This window comes from Mobula birostris, chromosome 8 (assembly GCF_030028105.1).
Source record: "Mobula birostris isolate sMobBir1 chromosome 8, sMobBir1.hap1, whole genome shotgun sequence".
Lineage (NCBI taxonomy): Eukaryota > Metazoa > Chordata > Chondrichthyes > Myliobatiformes > Myliobatidae > Mobula > Mobula birostris.
The window spans coordinates 138,303,641-138,321,464 of record NC_092377.1 but is presented as its reverse complement, the minus strand read 5'-3'; the positions used below and the strand labels follow the sequence as shown (position 1 = coordinate 138,321,464).

The 17,824-nt window shown below is 48.3% G+C and overlaps 1 protein-coding gene across 19 annotated transcripts in view; it reads right to left on the bottom strand.

Moving 5' to 3' along the window:
* Positions 1-17,824, bottom strand: part of LOC140201770 (calcium/calmodulin-dependent protein kinase type II subunit beta) — a 136,157-nt gene that overhangs the window by 58,036 nt on the left and 60,297 nt on the right. For 11 of the 19 annotated variants that reach the window (XM_072266401.1, XM_072266403.1, XM_072266410.1 and 8 more), the window contains one exon: positions 6,225-6,257. The exons of the other annotated variants lie outside the window; for them this stretch is intronic. In XM_072266401.1, coding sequence (XP_072122502.1) covers positions 6,225-6,257 — 33 coding nt within the window. The remainder of the gene's footprint in view (positions 1-6,224; positions 6,258-17,824) is intronic. 19 annotated transcript variants of the gene reach the window in all.

Sequence of the window (17,824 nt, the reverse complement as noted above, 5' to 3'; positions counted from 1 at the left end):
GAGCATTCTGACTGGTATGGGGGTGGTGGGGGGGGTGCAGTGCACAGGATCAGAAAATGCTGCAGAGAGCTGTAACCTCAGCCAACCTCATCATGAACATGAGCTTCCCTAACATTGGGGACATCTTCAACAGGCATTGTCTCAAAAAGGTGGCACCTATCACAAAGGACTTCCACCACTCAGGACAAGCCCCCTTCTCATTACTGCCATCAGGGAGGAGGAACAAAAGCCTGAAGATCAGTACTCAGCATTTTAGGAACAGCTTCTTCCCCTCCACCATCAGAACGGTCCACGAACCCATCAGCAGTACCTCACTATTTTTGCTCGATATATACACTGTATATTTCTTATTGTCATTTAAAATACACTTCATATTTAATGTACTGGACTGTACTGCAGCTGCAATACAACAAACTTCACGACATACGTCAGTGATAATATACCTGAATCGGAGCTCACGTAGAATGAGTTACAAACTATCAAAGATTACTGACTGGCCTTTACATGCATCAACTATATCACAATGAGCTGGTTGAAAGAAGGCCCGTGTCAACTTGCCCACACCACAGCCTGCCAAGTGGAGGACACCTGGTGTGTTGACCAGAATTAACTCATTTTGTGTCCAGGAGTAATGGCTTCCTTGATTATACAGTAGGAAATTAAATATTACTTTAAACTTTGACTTTCAAATGTCCATAAACATGCCTGCAGAAAGAACTACCTTCCAGAAGTTTCGCTCGAATTCTGAACACTATTTTTAGCCATGAAAATCCAGAAAGCAAGTTAAGGAATAGAAGCAGGAGTGAGCCCTGTAGATGTCCATCATGCTGGTCAGAGAGGTCATGTCTGATCCTTAATGTCAGCAGTGCTTTCCACTGGTTCCTCCAATGCTATATTAATCATTAGTACTGGGACCTGATGCCTGTAGTGGGCAACAAGGTGACAGCTTGTAGCGTACATGCACGTGGTGTGAGTCAAACTAGAATGCACTGGTGCCCCTGGATTGTGATCAATCAGCATTGACCGTTGACTGGATGCCAACACTGTCGCGTTGGAGCTGCTGCCCTCTCATACATGGCTGAGCATACTGCATGTCAATCAAGAGAAAGGACCCTTCATTCATCCCCAAATGGAACCTGCAATTGTTTATAGGTTCGAGGTTTAAGCTCAGCGACCACTTGCTGGTGGCCAATGAAAGACTGAAAACAACTAAGTACTTTGTTAACCACACCTTTTATGATAAGCTATTACCGCAAGCAATAGCACGCAACTTCTCCTTGGACTTGGAGGCGAGTTGATGGGGCAAGGTGAGGCAGTGGGGCCATCGCTGAAGTGAGGAAAGACCTGAAGTTTGATTGATTTAAGTGCTGGGCTGAATTTGGAAAGGTCGGGTACAGGCCGAATCAAGGTGGCGGGGTCCAGGCCCATCGAAGCAACGGAACCCGACGTTTGGATGACGATGTAAGTGCCAGGCCGAATTGGAAAGGTCGGGTCCAGGCCCCAGAGCATTTCGAGGCAACAGAACCCGATAGTTGGACGACGATTTAAACGTCGGGTCAGACTGTAAAGGTCAGGGTGTCAAGGCTGGAGGCGAGGGCCGGGACGGTTTAGCTCGCTGCTCCGCATTTACTCGGCTCTGCACTGAACCGAGGCTGCTCTTCGTGTCTGTGGACGGTCTCTCTTTCCTGGACTTTAGTTCTGAACACCATTTCCTTGCTTTTATTGTTGGCACGATTTGTTTTTTCTCTGCACATTGGGAAATTTGGGTTTCTCTGTTTTGTGGCTGCCTGTAAGGAAACGAATCTCAAGGCTGTGCACAGTATACATACTTTGATAATAAATGCACTCTGAACTTTGAACTTACAGGAAGCAATGGTACAAGGCAACTACTTCTCAGTGGCAGCTAGGGCATAAAATAACAATCTTGCCAGTGACATCTAGATGAACTAAGCAGATTGCTGCTTTGATATTGAATATTAAAACACTATAGTGGTCTTTTGGCCTACGATGTTGTGCCGACCAACATTGTACATGCACTTATTGTTTGACGAGTTTGGTTTAGGATGTAGAAGTCCAAAGGAAATGGTGTGTTCATCAATGAGAGACTCTTTGCTGAATTCCACAAGCCAGCAGCTCCTCAGTTACAGCCTGGTAAACCACACAGGACTGGGAGAACAAGGGTCAGGCCCAGAAAACTGGTCAAACAGCGGAATGGTGGGGGAGAAAGAAGAAGAGGAAAGGCAGAGCACTTTCAGCTCGAGGCCCCCCTCCACTGAGGGCATTCAGCCAGCAATCCCTGGTGTAGAATCAACGTGTGAAATATCTGTACTCCATTACTGAGGTCCTCCTAGAAAGTCCACCGCTTGCTGCGGCCACAGCTCCACAGCAGGCCAAGGAGCGCAAACGCAAGAGATTCTGCAGTTGCTTGAAGTCCAGAGTGACGTGCTGGAGGAACTCAGCAGGTCTGGCAGCATCTATGGAAAGGAATAAAGAGTCGAGATTTTTCGGGCCCAGGCCCTTCATCAGGGAAAGGAGCACGCTGCCAGGGTTGTCATGGTAACCATGGCCAAAGGCTGTTAGTACCCATCTCTCTCCGGGGGTTCTGGAGTTCCTTTCAACACCCTGCACCTTGCCCCGAACTGGGGTTCATCAGATGTTTCATCCACCTTCACAGATACACCCACGAAATGGGGTGACATGGACTGCCCGCACTCACACAACTCCACTGGATATGGCGGGGGCTCCCCTCCCTGGTCACACAGCCGGTGGAGTTATGTGCGGGTGCAGCCAGTGGCATCACAGACGCCAGTCAGTGCGCTGTGCCATCCAGCAAATCAAATGACGACATCTGGGTTGAGAAGGCTGGCTTCTGGTGGCATGGAGTGTAGGGGTCCTATAGAGTGTTTGTGCTGCCTGGACCGAGCAGGCGGTCGGACCCGGGTGGTCCTCCGCCCACTGCAGGGCCTCAGCGTCCTGCGTCAGCGGGTGCGGGGCAGGAGGAAGGAGCAACCGAGAAAGACATCTCCTGCTCAGGCATCCGAGGAGAACTCCACACTTGCAACTCCTTAACCGGCACTTAGAGGGAGCAGCGGTTCAAAGCAACGCTCACCACTACTCAAGGGCAGCTAGGGCAAGAAATACCAATCTTGCCAGTGACATCTAGACAAATCAAACAGTTGTTGATAAGCTTGCGAGTCTATTAAACAGGCTCTTAGTACAAAGAGCAGCACACACAAAACATTGGAGGTCAGGCAGCATCTATGGAGAGGAATTAACGAGTTGGTGTTTCGGGCCGGGATCCTTCATCAGGATTGGAAAAGAAGGGGGATGAAGTCAGAATCGGAAGGTGGGTTGGGGAAAGGAGTACCGGCTGGAAGGCGAGAGGTGGTAGTACAGTAAGATGGACTCATTGACCTCACAATCTACCTCACTGTGGCCCTGGCACCTTATTGTCTGCCCGCACTGCACTTTCTCTGTAACTGTCACACTTTATTCTGCGTTCTGTTATTGCTTTCCCTTGTACTGCCTCAATGCACTGTTGTGATGAAATGATCCTTACAGGTGGCATGCAAAACTGAGTTTCTAGTGACCTTGGTACACGTGACACTAATAAACCAACTTACTGTATCTGCACACAGGCCCTCACTTCACACCCACTTTATCACACCGTGAAGGTAAAAGGCATCTCAAAGTAAGCCTACAATGTCACAATCTCATCCTTGTCCAGTCACCCCCCGCCCCATAGTGCTCACCTTCCATGCACCTTTGCCTATCCTCCATGTAGAGCACGCCCCCCCCCACCCCCAGTGGCTGCAATGTGGCAATGCGGACTCTCAGCAAAGGAGGCCTCTTCAAGGGTGGAGGGGGTAGGCAAGGATGCTGGTTCAGTGTGCGCCCCCTGGCAGTCCCAGTGATCTGTTGGGCCTGACGATAGAAACAGCGGCCCCCTGCACTGCGTGGCGTCCAACACGACCTCACGAGTCCCGGAAGATCCAATCCTCAATCCGCAATCGGAAGCACTGCTCAGGCTGGTATAGCAGGACTCTTCCAAAGTCCGACTCATGCATCAAAGATGCTCTCTGACCTGACCGCCAGATGCTCAGCCCACTGTCCAGCCTTTCAGCCCGGGCTCTGCACCCGGTCAGGCCCAGCACCAGTGCAGCCCTGACCTCAGTAGCCATGCCTTCAGCTGTTCAACTATAAACACAAGACCCTCTCTCTCAGTTTGGCATCTAGCTCAGCTGGGTAGCCTGGGAGGGAGGGGAGTCATCATGGCTGGGATGGGCAGAAGGGACTGCTTCTGTGTCGTGGAGCTCTATCAGTCTCTATCTTGGCCTCTTTAAACCTTCCTTGTTTGGCACACCTTAACTGAACTTGTTCCGGATTTTGTTCGCCGAGGTTCTCGTGAAGCTCTGATGGTGAGGAGGCACGCAGCAGTGCGACAGAGCAGCTGATTGAGTGGCGTCACAACGAACCCTCGTCTTCGATGTCAGCAAAGCAAAGGAACTGATTGTGGACTTCAGGGAGGGGAAGTCGGCAGGGTGCACACCAGTCCTCATGGGGGGGGGGGGGTCAGTGCTGGAAAGGGGGAGCAGTTTCAAGTTCCTGGGGCGTCAGAGGATCCATCCTGGCCAATCATATTAATACGATCACAAGGAAGGCACGCCAGCAGCCCTACTTCATTAGGGGTCTGGGGAGATTCGGTGCGTCATCAAAGACTCTCGAAAGTTTCTACAGGGGTAGCATGGAGAGAATTCTGTATCTGTCTGCCAGCAGATTTCTGAATGGTCCACGTACCCAAGAACTACCTCACTGTTCCTCTTTTGCGCTCTTCATTTTTCATTGTACTTAACAGTAATTTTTTATGTCATGGATTGTACTGTTGCCACAGACCAACAAATTCCACAACATGTCAGCGAGAATAAACCCGATTTTGAAGCTGTTCGCATTTTATTACCGAGAACTGCGACTACACTGAGCAAAGGTTGAACACCAGGACCTGTTCTGAACAAGACGCGCAGTGTTCCACAAGGCAACCTTAAACACCTTTGCATTCCGTTAACCCCTTCAGCTAACCACTGTCCCCCTCATTATACAGAATCAGACCATTCAACCCATCAGCTCCCTGAATGGTGATCACACTTCTGCTCTCTCATTAACCCCTGGCCAGTTCTTTTGCCTGTGACCTCTACAACAAGAGGGCAAAAAACCCAGCAGCACGTCACTGGAGAATGGGAGTAGACCAGGGCATCCGGGGGGTGGGGCGGGGTGGGGGGGGGGAAGAAACCCATACAACCGGAAGGAGAGCCTGCAAACTCCTCACAGACAGTACCCAAGCCCAGGATTGAACGCAAGTTCCTGGAGACATGAAATAACATCTCTATCCGCTACACCTCTGCTGACGTAAGTCTGTACACTGACAGCGCGTGGAGTGCCCTGACCTACAACCTTCCCTCCACAAGCATCAGCAATACCTGCTGTCTGTGGGGGCTTGCAGTGCACAAACCGGCTGGCAGAACAATGGAGAGGTTTCAGAGATGGCCCTTTGGCGGGTTAGGAAGTCCTGAAGAACACTCAGTAAATGTGCTTTCTTTATCATTTACTGGGGAGTGAGAGGTTTGACAAATATTCGTGAGAAATTATAACTGTGTTCAGTACAATGTTTTTGTAGGGGTTTTGATGCTTCGATTCAAATTCTAAATGGGGAGTGTTTCCATGGCAGTCGTACACACTAGACACCTCACTCTTTTGTGTTTCTCCTTGTTCATTCCCAGCAGTACAGACACACAACTGAAACCAAATGTTAATACATCAACACACCGTGCAGAGGCTCCAATCAAAATGCCCGGCCTCGTTTTGTTATTGGCAAACAACTGGATTAATTAACTAGTTTCACATTCATTAGAAAGTGCTCCAGAAAACATGTCATTGAACCTTGCAAGGAGAACAAAATGGAGGAGAGCAAAGCAAGCGAGAAAGAGAAAGAGAGAGAGAGAGAAGGAAGGAGGCATTAGAAGGGAGGTTCAATGCTATTTATCGAGATGAAGTTCTAACCGCTGTCAACATGCACAGCTCTCAGACTTTCTGTTCTGATGGGGATTTAAGTAATGAAAAGCTGTGAACACACACAGATGACGCTGTCATCTCCTGGCAGAGAAGAGAGTGGGGAAGAGAATAAATAAGATTAACGTGAAGTGAATTTGAAATTTCAAAAGGGTCCTCACCATTAATTGAACACTGGAACTTGACTTCCTTTTCTGAATAGAGACCCAATACGAGAAAAAGGAAAGAAAACAAGAAATGGTGATTTGTTGCAGATGTGGCAGATTTGCTAACACCAGGTCCCGATGAGGTACACAATCCTAAAGACTAATTCTTAGGGTCAGTGTATTTTTTTTTTAAAAAAAAAGGACATTGTCAAGAACATAAAATGTCTTGGAATCCTGAAAAAAGTGCAAATCATATAACGAGCAAAGAATCAAAGCTGCAGTATCCCATTCTGACAGGTTCTCTTTTCATGTCGAATGTTCAGCCTGAGTTCTCAGATTTCTCCAATCCCTGTTTGCTTTAGTGATCGTCCCTCCTCCTCCTCCTCCCCCACCACAACTTTGCATGAATGGATCTGGCATGCTGACATTTATAGATCTAATGTCTTCCCTTGGGAGATGGGATGCCATATTTTCTCTGAAGGCTTGTCCTCTTGGACTTGCCTCGAGATGGGAGATGATGGAGTTACTAACTCACGAGGGAAGGAGAAGATGATAGTGGGGGGGGGGGCAACAAGCTGAACGAACCACCCTGCAGGGCGCACTGGGTGGCTGGACCATGCCAAGTCCATCTGTGGCAAGAATGCCACCAAAGTGCTTTCATAGACAAGACTGAACACTGAAGGCCACCTCAGGGCTGTGGAGGATGTCTGAGAACAAAGACACAATAGAAATGGGATTAAGGGGTAATAAAGAAATAAGTGTGGCCAAAAATAAAAGTAGGGTTGAATGGACTGAGGCTAGTTTGGTCAGCCAGACTCACTGTCAATGTTAACTTGGTGCTAGACTCTCCGTTTAACGGGGAAGCATTCTGTTCTTTGCCTGAAAGTTTGGGAATGCTCTGCTAATTGGATGATGTCTTCCCGAAGGCCATTAGGTGCCAGTAGGAGCAGGTGGAGGACCTCAATTTCTTCGGGGAGGTGAACAAAAGTGTGAATGTAGCGCCTGCCCGCACTGATCCCTTTTTAAGAAATTTCTTGCTCCCGTGGGGCTATCCAGTCCCGTAATTCGGATCACTTGCCACGATATTCAGGGTGTCTGTGGCGCAGCAATGTACAAACAGTTCGAGGTTAACAGTGAAAAGGATGCTGCAGCTTCATAGCATCAATTATATTAAACCAAAGAACAGAACCAAAAAACAAACTCGCCTTTTCCACCCTTTCATCAGCCCAATGGTTCCAAAATCAATCGGACCTGGGAGCTGGATTGCTGAAAGGTTTTGTTCGAATCTAGGCAGCAAGGCCAAGTAGGAAACAACACCTTCGTGTAAACCTCATTTTGATAAAGATTCAATGGCCTGCACAAACTTGGGCAGGTGGCATTGCAAAGAGAGTCGTCACGGAGGCAGAGCAAATCTGTGACACCAATTTAAAATGAGGTGGCTGCCCCTTAGCCGCCACCGAGAGGCTGTTTGTGCTGGTGAAAGGGTGGCTCCGTACTGGGTAGAATGCTCAAAGGGAGGGTTGTGAACATGCATACACTTTGGAGTAAAGTACGACATTAGTTGAGCTTGCTTCAATCATGCATTTTATGTAAGACATCACTGAATCATATTTAAATCCTTCCTTTTCGCCCACTCCCCAACCACACTTCATGCTCATTCTTAAGTGGGACCATTGATGATACTTTTTTTTTTTGGTTAAAAATGTGACATTTTGCTTCCCTTTCCGATTGCCATTGTGCCATCCTATCCCTGGCTGTGAAACCCGTGTGGACAACATTTCGTGGATCTGTCAAGCGACCTCTCTGGGAGCAACAGGGCGGCGTGTTCATTGCTGGGGTTGTCCTGCTTTGGCCAGCCGCCAATCCTTCTGCCCCAGCACCAGCCTGAGGAACATGCAAAGCAGAACATGCAGCACAACTTTCCCCCTGCCCTGGCGAGTGAGATGAGCAGTTCCCCAGGGCCTTGGGTGCATGGTCCAGTTCTCACTACAATCCACCCTTACTAAAGCTCAGAGATTTACACCTCTCCTGTCCTTCTTCCTCAATGTTATTTAATATGTTTCCCCATTAATCTAGTCTCACCAACTAGTGTGGCAGCGGTGATAGAACACATCATTTTCTCTTTTGCATCCCAGTGACAGTACTTCAGATCTACACTGATGTGGTCTTTGAACATTCTCCATTTGCAGTTCAAATGAAAGAAGTTCAAAAGCAGACGTTCAGAAGCCTTAGAGGAAGCTTTTAAATCATCCGAACTTCATCATTTCAGTGTTAACATCCCAACCCATTTATCTCCTTCAGTGGTCCATTATTTGTAGCTGGGCTTGTACGGCAAAGGAATCTGAGGCCTAATTTATCACTGAAACGTAATGCTTTAAAACGGGAGGATGACAATCTGAGCAAGTCGGCAAGGCCTGGGGTTGAGGTGACGACCTGCTTGCACAAGTCCAGGGAGTCTGCTCTCCCCACACAGAGGCACGCTGCCCGAGGCTGTCAGGGTGGGGAAGAAAGATTGTGGTGATGCTGTTGCAGGCGGCTCAGCATCTGGGCAGCAACACAGCATAGCGGTTAGGGTAACACTACTGCAGTGCCAGTGGCCCTGCTCAGTTCCGTCACTGTCCATAAGGACCGTGAGGGTTTCCTCCAGGTGCTCTAGTTTTCTCCCACATTCCAAAGATGTGCGGGCGGGTTGGTTAATTGGTCACAGGGGTGTATAACTGGACCACTTGGGCTTGCTGGACCTGAAGGGCCTGTTACCGTGCTGTATCTCGAAATAAAAATTAAATGAGATGTATGGTCGGTCCTATTCCTAGCCCAACCACCCTGCTGGCCTTACAGATGGGACCCTCTTCCTCACAAGGCCCAGCAGCTGCCCCTCACACACTCAGCACCAGTAGATTGGAACGTTAGACAGTCCCGAGCTGCTGACAGGACAGGGTAACCATGGTGATGAGCTCTCCAACATCAACTCCCCATCCTCAATTTAACAACCCAGTTTTTCTGTACACATTTCAGACTTTTACATCTTGAAATAAAACTGGATATAATTTTTTTTTACAGCTGTATTCACACTGAGTTGTGTCGAAACAACGTTTATTCAATCTACTACTGGAAGTGAATCTGGGCCAAAATACGCCCTCACCCCATCAGAAGAAACTCCTTTCCTGTTTGAGTGAGCAAAGGATCTGAGCCTGAGATGTCACAGGGCAATTTTGCGGAAATTTATGACCCAAGTTCACAGGTCTGGTCTTGCATACTGAATCACTGACAGAAAGGACGAGGGCTTCATTTGATTGTACCTGGAACACACTTGTACACTTTCTCCACCCAGCTAACCTTCACACCAAGGATAGGAGAAATCAAAACATGGGAGATCTAACTTTCACCTAAAAGAGGTCGAGTTCTTGAAATAAATATCGTGAAGTATTAGATTACTGGATCTCCCGAATTCAGTGTCTGGTTTTACACTGGGATTAAGAAGGGACTGAGAGCTGAGGTCCCACTCTCGTGACAGGGCAAGAGTTGAGTGTCAGAGTGGAATGTCACACGGTAGTGGCATTCAGGACCAGAATCTGCCTCCTGGCAGCCTCAGTGGGTGCAGAATTAGGGGAAGGGTTAAAGACCGATGAAGAATAGGGAAATCTTTCCTACTCCCTGCATATTATTGTATGTGTTAGGTCATACTTCATGGAGAGAGATGCGAGAATGGCAACAGAAAAAGCTTGTTGGCTTAGGAAAGTTGTAATGAGTTTTTCAATCATATTTGGACACTTCGGGAATACTAGCACCTGAGAACTTCTGGAGTTTTAGAAGGCAGCTCACCTCCACCTTTGCAATGGGAAATTAGGGGCGGGGAACAATTGCTGGCTTTGCCCATAAAACTGAATGCAAAAGGAAAGGAATGTAATGAAACGAAAGCTGCACAGTTCAGCAAAGTGATCCCATCGCTACCCCCCCACCCCACTCACACAGGTCCAGGGAGTCTGAGTTCCTGCCCCCCCCCCCCCCCATAGTAGGATGCTGCCTGCGACACTCAGGGTGGGGGAAGAAAAATCATGGGATCTAGAAAATGGTGCTGGCTCTGTATTTGGTGACAGGTTAGGTGACGTGGGGAACTGTTCCATATTGTTTCCGATCTATATACAGGTTCGGTGACATGGGCACTGCTCCACACTGTTTCCGATCTATATACAGGTTAGGTGATGTGGGGAACTGTTCCATACTGTTTCCCATCTATATACAGGTTCGGTGACATGGGCACTGCTCCATACTGTTTCTGGTCTACATACAGGTTAAGTGACGTGGGGCACGGTTCCATACTGTTTCCCATCTATGTACAGGTTAGGTGATATGGGCACTGCTCCAACCTGTTTCCGGTCTACATACAGGTTCCCACACAGATGTCACGACCATTCTACACTGAAACCCCAATCAGGGCCCTCTCACTGTTGTCCATTCTGGCACTGCACAAGAATCACCTGCCATGCACTTCTCTTCCCACATCTGCAAAAACCTCTGGATTCCCAAAATCCTTGTCTTCCCAATCCACTTCTCCAATTCCTCAGTTTCCAAGTAGGCCAAATCCCCTCGACCTCCAAAACCACCTTGACCAGTGCCTCTCTTCACTCTGGTCCATCACGCCCTCTACCTGACACCAGGTGTGGCAACTCAGATGACACGGGCTGACGCTGGTGTTCAAACAGTTTATCAAGAGTGGACCTTTTTTTCAACTGAGCCGTTAAACGCAGAGGCCCTGTTGAACTCCAGGCTCAACAGCCCTCTCCAGACATGGGGGCCAGTCTTGTTCAGCTTCCCAGCATTCACCTCTCAGTAGAGGCACCTATCTGGGAATGGAACAGCCATGGATCAGGAGGCAAAGGGGGAAGGCAGGCCTTGACTGTTACTTCACTTCAGTTTAATGCTTTTAAGTCTTTATATAGTTTTAGATTCAGGAGATAGCTTTTACTAATTTACATGATTTACGTGACATTCACGTTTTAAGCTCTGAATATGGAAACAGTTAAAACTCTCAAATGTAGAACATCTGGGATGGGGCTTCACCAGCTGTCAAAGACGTTTAGAAGCAGGGTCTCCTACTGAGTCAGATTCCTGGTCACAACTGGAGTCATCAGCGCTCTGGGCCACTGAAACAAGGTTACATAGGCAGGGGTGCCAGAGGGGTCGTGAGGAAGAAGGGATGCTGGCTGTGGACAGGGGTCTGAAGTAACAACAGCAATGCTGGAAAAACTCTGCCAGTCACCTGTGGAAAGCAAACCCAGCTAATGTTCTGAGTCAGAGGCCCTCTCTTAGAACTGAGGGAAGAGCGACTGATCCAAAATGTGAACTGGTTTCTCCTTCCGCAGATGTTGCTTGACTGGCCGAGTTCTTCCAGCATTTCAGTTCTCGTCTCAGATTCCAACACCTACAGGGTTACTTGTATTCTAAGGGTAGGAAACACCTCCACAGCACCTGGCCTGACGCCTCACCAACTTCTGACCCAATGCGGGCAAAGCTGCAACCTCTACAGTTCAATACCATCAACCCCCTGGCCAACCTTAAGTCTGAACTAGACAGAGCGTACATCTGGGATCCAGCTTTACTGTAAGCTGATCTTTCTATCTTTACACTCCCCATCACCAGGACCACCCACATACACCCTCTATCAACAGAACCACCACATACATCTCCAGCAGCACCCCGCTTAAACCAATCCTCTGATAGAACCTTTTCCCCGCAAAGTCACCACTAATCTAGACTGCAGCTCTTCCAGTCTACTCCGTGCTTCACGGCAGCATTCTGACCAGCCCTGGTATCACCTTCTGCTCACAAGGCACACCTTTATTGCCCCTGGATACCACCACTCTAATGCTGCCTTCCCTAGCTTCTCCTTCATGCCTGGACCACGTCACCTCATCAAAAACTCTGCCGCTAGAATCCTATCCAGCTTCAAATTCCAAAGGCCCACTACGGCTACATCTGCTGTTTTATTTTGACTCACAGTGCCCCGGCGAATCCATGTTAAAATTATTGTTTTTGTGTTTAAGATCCTGTGCTTTTTTTTGGTCAAGAATACTGCCCATTACAACTCAAATACTACAGAGTCCAAAAAGCTCTGGCTGCACGAAGATCTGGCCAGACAACACCTGGAGCATTAAGGATGAAGAGCCTGCAGTGTCGATATTTACCTGGACTCCAAGGGCTGAAAGGCAGAGTATCCAACTGCATTTCAGATCCCTGGGCTTAAGACCCTCATGCACCTGCCTCTGCCACCATCCCTGGCAGTGTGTTCCATGCACCCGTTATCCTCTGTGTAAAAAAGATCTACCTCTGATATCTCCCCTATACTTTCCTCCAATCACCTTAAAATTATACCCCCACTGACCTCCCCAGGAAAAAGGCATTTGATATGTGCCCCATTATTTTACACACCACTATCGAGTCACCTCTCACTCTTCTTCACTCCAAATAGAAAAGCCCTAGCTCACTTAACCTTCCCTCATATCCAAGCACCACATACAAAAAACGCTGGTGAACGCAGCAGGCCAGGCAGCATCTATAGGAAGAGGCACAGTCGATGTTTCGGGCCGAGACCCTTCGTCAGGACTAACGAAGGGTCTCGGCCCGAAACGTCGACTGTACCTCTTCCTATAGATGCTGTGTTCACCAGCATTTTTTGCGTGTGTGTTGCTTGAATTTCCAGCATCTGCAGATTTCCTCGTGTCTGCACTCATAATCCAGTCTGTTTTCCTTACCTCCCTCAATAAATCTTTGCTGCCACCCATGGTGGTGGTGGGGGGGGGGAGAGAGAAGGGTTATGAATGCAGGTGGTACTTGCCACGCATCCCACCACGATTCCTGTAGATAAACTATGAAGGTCAGGGGTCAACAAGACTGCCAGCTGACAGTGTCTCACTTGTCAGATCTGGCCAGACAGTATGGATGCGGAGCTACAGGCTCAACGAGTGAGTACCATCAGGAGACTTGGTCCACAAGGGGAGAGGCTGATAAATACTTAGACATTGAGTGTAGTTCTGGTCACCTACCCACCGGAAAGATGTCAATAAGAATGGAAGAGTTCAGAGAAAATTCACAAGAATGTTGCCAGGACTTGAGGACCCAAGTTATAGGGAAAGGTCAAGCACCTTAGGACTTTATTCCCTAGAGCAGAACTTCCAACCTTTTTAATGCCATGGACTCTCACCATTAACCAAGGGGTCTGCGGACCCTGCCCCACCCCCCCACCTCGGCTGGGAACAGAGATGTACACAGTTACGGGAGGTAGCGATGGGGTAAATGCAAACACGCTTTTCTCACTGAGGTTGGGAGATACTAGAACCAGAAATCATGGGTTAAGGGTGAAAGGTGAAATGTTTAAGGGGAACATGAGGGGGAATTTCTTCACTCAGAAGGTGGTGAGACTGCCAACGCTAGTGATAGGTGCAGGTTCAACTTCAACACTGAGGAGAAATTTGGATTGGTCCATATATGGGAGGGAGGAGTATGGAGGGCTATGGTCGATGGGGCTACACAGATAAATAGTTTGGCCTGGACTAGATGAGCTGAAGGGCCTGTTCCTGTGCTGTAGTGTTCTATGACTCTATGAGAATTGTAATGGGAAAAGGACTGGAGAACAGGAGCTGGTATAGAGCTCTTTCTCGGAGCTGCCATGACGGGTTGATGTACCAGCCCAGCACAATCTGACGCACTTTTTAACTTTGTGGGAGCGACGAAATACAGCAGCGATCTAACAGGCTTGCGCTTTCAAGGTGACGGTTTCTAAGGTGAAACCATCAGGTGTTACCTGGTGACATCGGAAGCTCCAGTATTGATACATTTCCTTGCTGCGGGAATGGACTGCAAATGAACTGACCAGAATGCTAAAATTTATTTAGAAACTGGTGGCACTTCAGGTGGGAACAGCGACAAAATCACTTCAACTAACAGGGAAGAATAAGAATTGGAGGACCAGGCAACGCGGACGGAGACTCCACTGATCATTCTCGTCCCTTTGCTCTCCTATCACTCCCACTCCCTTCCTCTGTAGCTCTGCAAACCTCTCCTTTCCAATTTATACCCTGTCGAGATCTCCTTCGAGGGACCCTGCCCTGCTGCAGCAAAGCAATAAATTTCACAACATTGAAGTCAGCGAAAATAAACCAGATTCTGATTCAATGGGCCAACCTCTCTTCTTTGAATGCCTCAACTAAATCTCCCTTTAGCCTTTCTGTGGTCCAAGGAGAATGCTCCCAGCTTCTCCCAGAGATGGAAAGTCCCCTGTCCCTGCTGGGCCGGGTGTCTGAGGAGCAGAGTGCGGGAAGGACGTGCCTCGTGACTGGGACTGGAGAAGGTGGAGAGGGGACTGCTGCGTTAAGCCAACAGACAACTCTCACTAGCTTCTTGATGGGCATTCTGCCGGGAATTGTTAAGTGGATCTCTGACCACTGCTGGAGATTTTTGTTTCACGTTTTGGGGGAAGGTACTGAAGGTTGTGCTGTCTTGTTGCTGCCAATTCTCACATCTCCCCATCTTGCGGAGAGAGAATACACCCCAGCCCAACGACCCTGGAGTAAAAGTCCCCAGAGAGAGAGGTATCATCAGAGCAAGCCAATAATTTGTAAGGAAGCCTGTGCTTAGCTAAAGTACTGTCATGGCAAGATGCACTTCCCTGTAGATCTTGAGGTGCTGCTTTGGGATACAAAGATGAAACTCCAATTTTAGATCCAGAATGCATGTCCACTTGGTATCCCCAACATCCCACCAACCAATGGGACAATGAAGCTCAGCCTGGTTAGACAATCAGCAAATCAAAACAAGAAATCAAAGGAGAAGGGGACTGGACAGGGCAGAGTGCTGTCAAAAGGAAGCAAGAGAGAAACCAAGACTTTAGGTAGAATGTAGAAACCCCTACCACACAGGTGAACAATACCAAGCTCGTAACGGCTTTCTTCCCTCCTGCCCACCCCGCTCGACGCCAAACGAGAAACAAACAGTAATTCTCAGAACAAAATGGATGATCAAAGGATTTGTTCAAATAAGGGTTTTCACGGAAAGGATAGAAGTTTCATGCACAATGCAAGGATGGACCTGACGTTGCTCTACCTTTATGACTCTCTCTGTGCTTCCATATGGGTTTGCTGCTGTGTTTTGTGTTAACGTTATACTTCTCTGAAACCAGTCACCGAAGCATTAGTGTCATTCATGTATTTTGCACATCTTTAAATCCAGGGATTAATCCACAGGGAATTCAGAAGTGTCCCCCATCTGATTCTTGCCTAGCACGCCCTCTTTGTAATTTCCTTTGCAAGCTGAGCTACTGGCTCTCCTCCTCCCGTCGTCTGCAGGGAAGCATCTCGCCTCTGCTCGTGCCTTCCACAGTGCGCAGAACTGACTGCAGAGGTTAAAACCCGCAGTAATCCCCCCCCCCAACTGCCCTGCATGTCTCTGCTGTCAGCGAAAAAGACCCAACGCAGAGGCAAGTGACTTTTCACCCTTAAGACATTTGCCAATTAGTGGCCATACTGCTCTGTCTGTAGATGTACAGCAACCGAAAGGAAGTGTGCAGAGGAAACTGAGAGAGCACAACCCCTGCAAGCAGGCAAAAATCCTGAGAAACAGACATCTCAAGTGGATTAATCCCTAGAAACAGATATTCTGGAAAATATTCTCAATAGCACATACAATTAATTAGAAACCATTCCGGCTCTTTTGAGAAAAAAAGACAAAATCCATGAAAAGGTAACAGCAACCAGACACCCAGGTTACTACTGCCATTTGTCAATAAGCTGGGGAATGCAAGATTTCTGAAAAACAAGCAGTGTTCACGTGCTTCACCTTATGCCTAAAAGTCTGGAGGGTGATGGAAACCAGCACCTTTGCATTTCATGACGATTGGTTCTCTGGTAATGCCAGCTTCTGCTATCTAAAACAAGCCACCCCTGGAATAAATGGTTGTCCAATGGCCAGCATGGATTCTGTGGGCCAAAGGGCCTGTTTCCACGCTATTATCTCTCAATCACACTATATATAAAGTCCAGAACACTGGCTGTTAACCCAGCGGCCTTTAAGTAATGACTGAACAGGGGGAGAGTGGGACTGAACAGCACACTGAGGATTCTCCACGGACTCTGACTCAGAGAAGGCGCAGGACCTAAGTGGAGAGTGGGTGGCTCAATAAACGCAGAGCAGGGGCCTTGGGCCAGTCCAGCATTTGCAAAGAGGAAACGGGCAAGGGCTATACTCTCATAGCAATCACAACAGATAGCCGTAAGTTACAGTAGAAATCTGCATCACACAAAATATGAGAAAGTTCACAGTGTTTGCTGGAACGAAAACCTGTGAATAAAATGGTGTCACTGAAATTAATAGCCCTTCGCACACAATGAAGTCATGCACTGCAGACGGGACTACATCATCTGCACTTTGGCTTCCCGGGCAGGATGTTGTGTTTGCTTGGCTGTTTAATTCTGAGGCCGGTGAAACTGATAATCTCAAAATCTGCAAACAGGAGTGCTGGAATCACAACTCTCACAAAGCTGAGTGAGATTCTGACAGGGAGGCTCGACCTGATACTGTCTCTCTGAGCTGGTGGATCACAAGCGAGGACAGCAAGCTGTCTCATTTTGAGTAGGGGAAGGAAAGGGGAGACAGAGAGACAGAGAGAGAGAGAGAGAGAGAGAGAGAGAGAGAGAGAGAGAGAGAGAGAGACACAGAGAGACAGAGAGAGAGAGAGAGAGAGACAGAGAGATAGAGAGACAGAGAGAGACAGAGAGAGAGAGAGAGAGACAGAGAGACAGAGAGAGAGACAGAGAGAGAGAGAGAGAGAGAGAGAGAGAGAGACAGAGAGACAGAGAGAGAGAGAGAGAGAGAGAGACAGAGAGACAGAGAGAGAGAGAGAGACAGAGAGAGACAGAGAGAGAGAGAGACAGAGACAGAGAGAGAGACAGAGAGAGAGAGAGAGAGACAGAGAGACAGAGAGAGAGACAGAGAGAGAGAGAGAGACAGAGAGACAGAGAGAGAGAGAGAGAGAGAGAGACAGAGAGACAGAGAGATAGATAGAGATCACTACCTGACTGGACAGAGGGCAGCATAGGGTTCAGGAATGTGAGACACTCAGGAAAACTGTAGCAGGGAACTTTATCTCCATTTAGCTTTCAGAGAGAGCAGGAAGAGCATTTCCCACCCAATCTTCTTCACTCCTTCCATAAATAACCACTGTGAAGAGACATCATGTTAGATTTGGATTTCCTGCATTGACAGCAACGGCCATGTCTCTCGGTTACAGCAGCAATGCCTTTCGCGTTTGCTGTCCCACCAGCCTCTCCCCTGCTGGTGAGACGCTGCAGATCCCTGTTCATATAGTCACAGCAACATCTGACGACGCAGGGCTTCAACCCGGAACACTGGCAATTCCTTTCCTCCCACAGATGCTGCTCGAGCCACTGAGTTCTTCCAGCAGTTGCCATGGCAACATCTGTTGGGCCTAAAGAACCACACAGGGCTGACAACGGGTGCTGCATCAGTAAGAGGCAACACACGTCTGTGCTTTTCAGTACCTCCATTTTATATCCAAGTTCTGGTCGTTAGAACTACCACCCAAATACCAACTCATGTTCCAA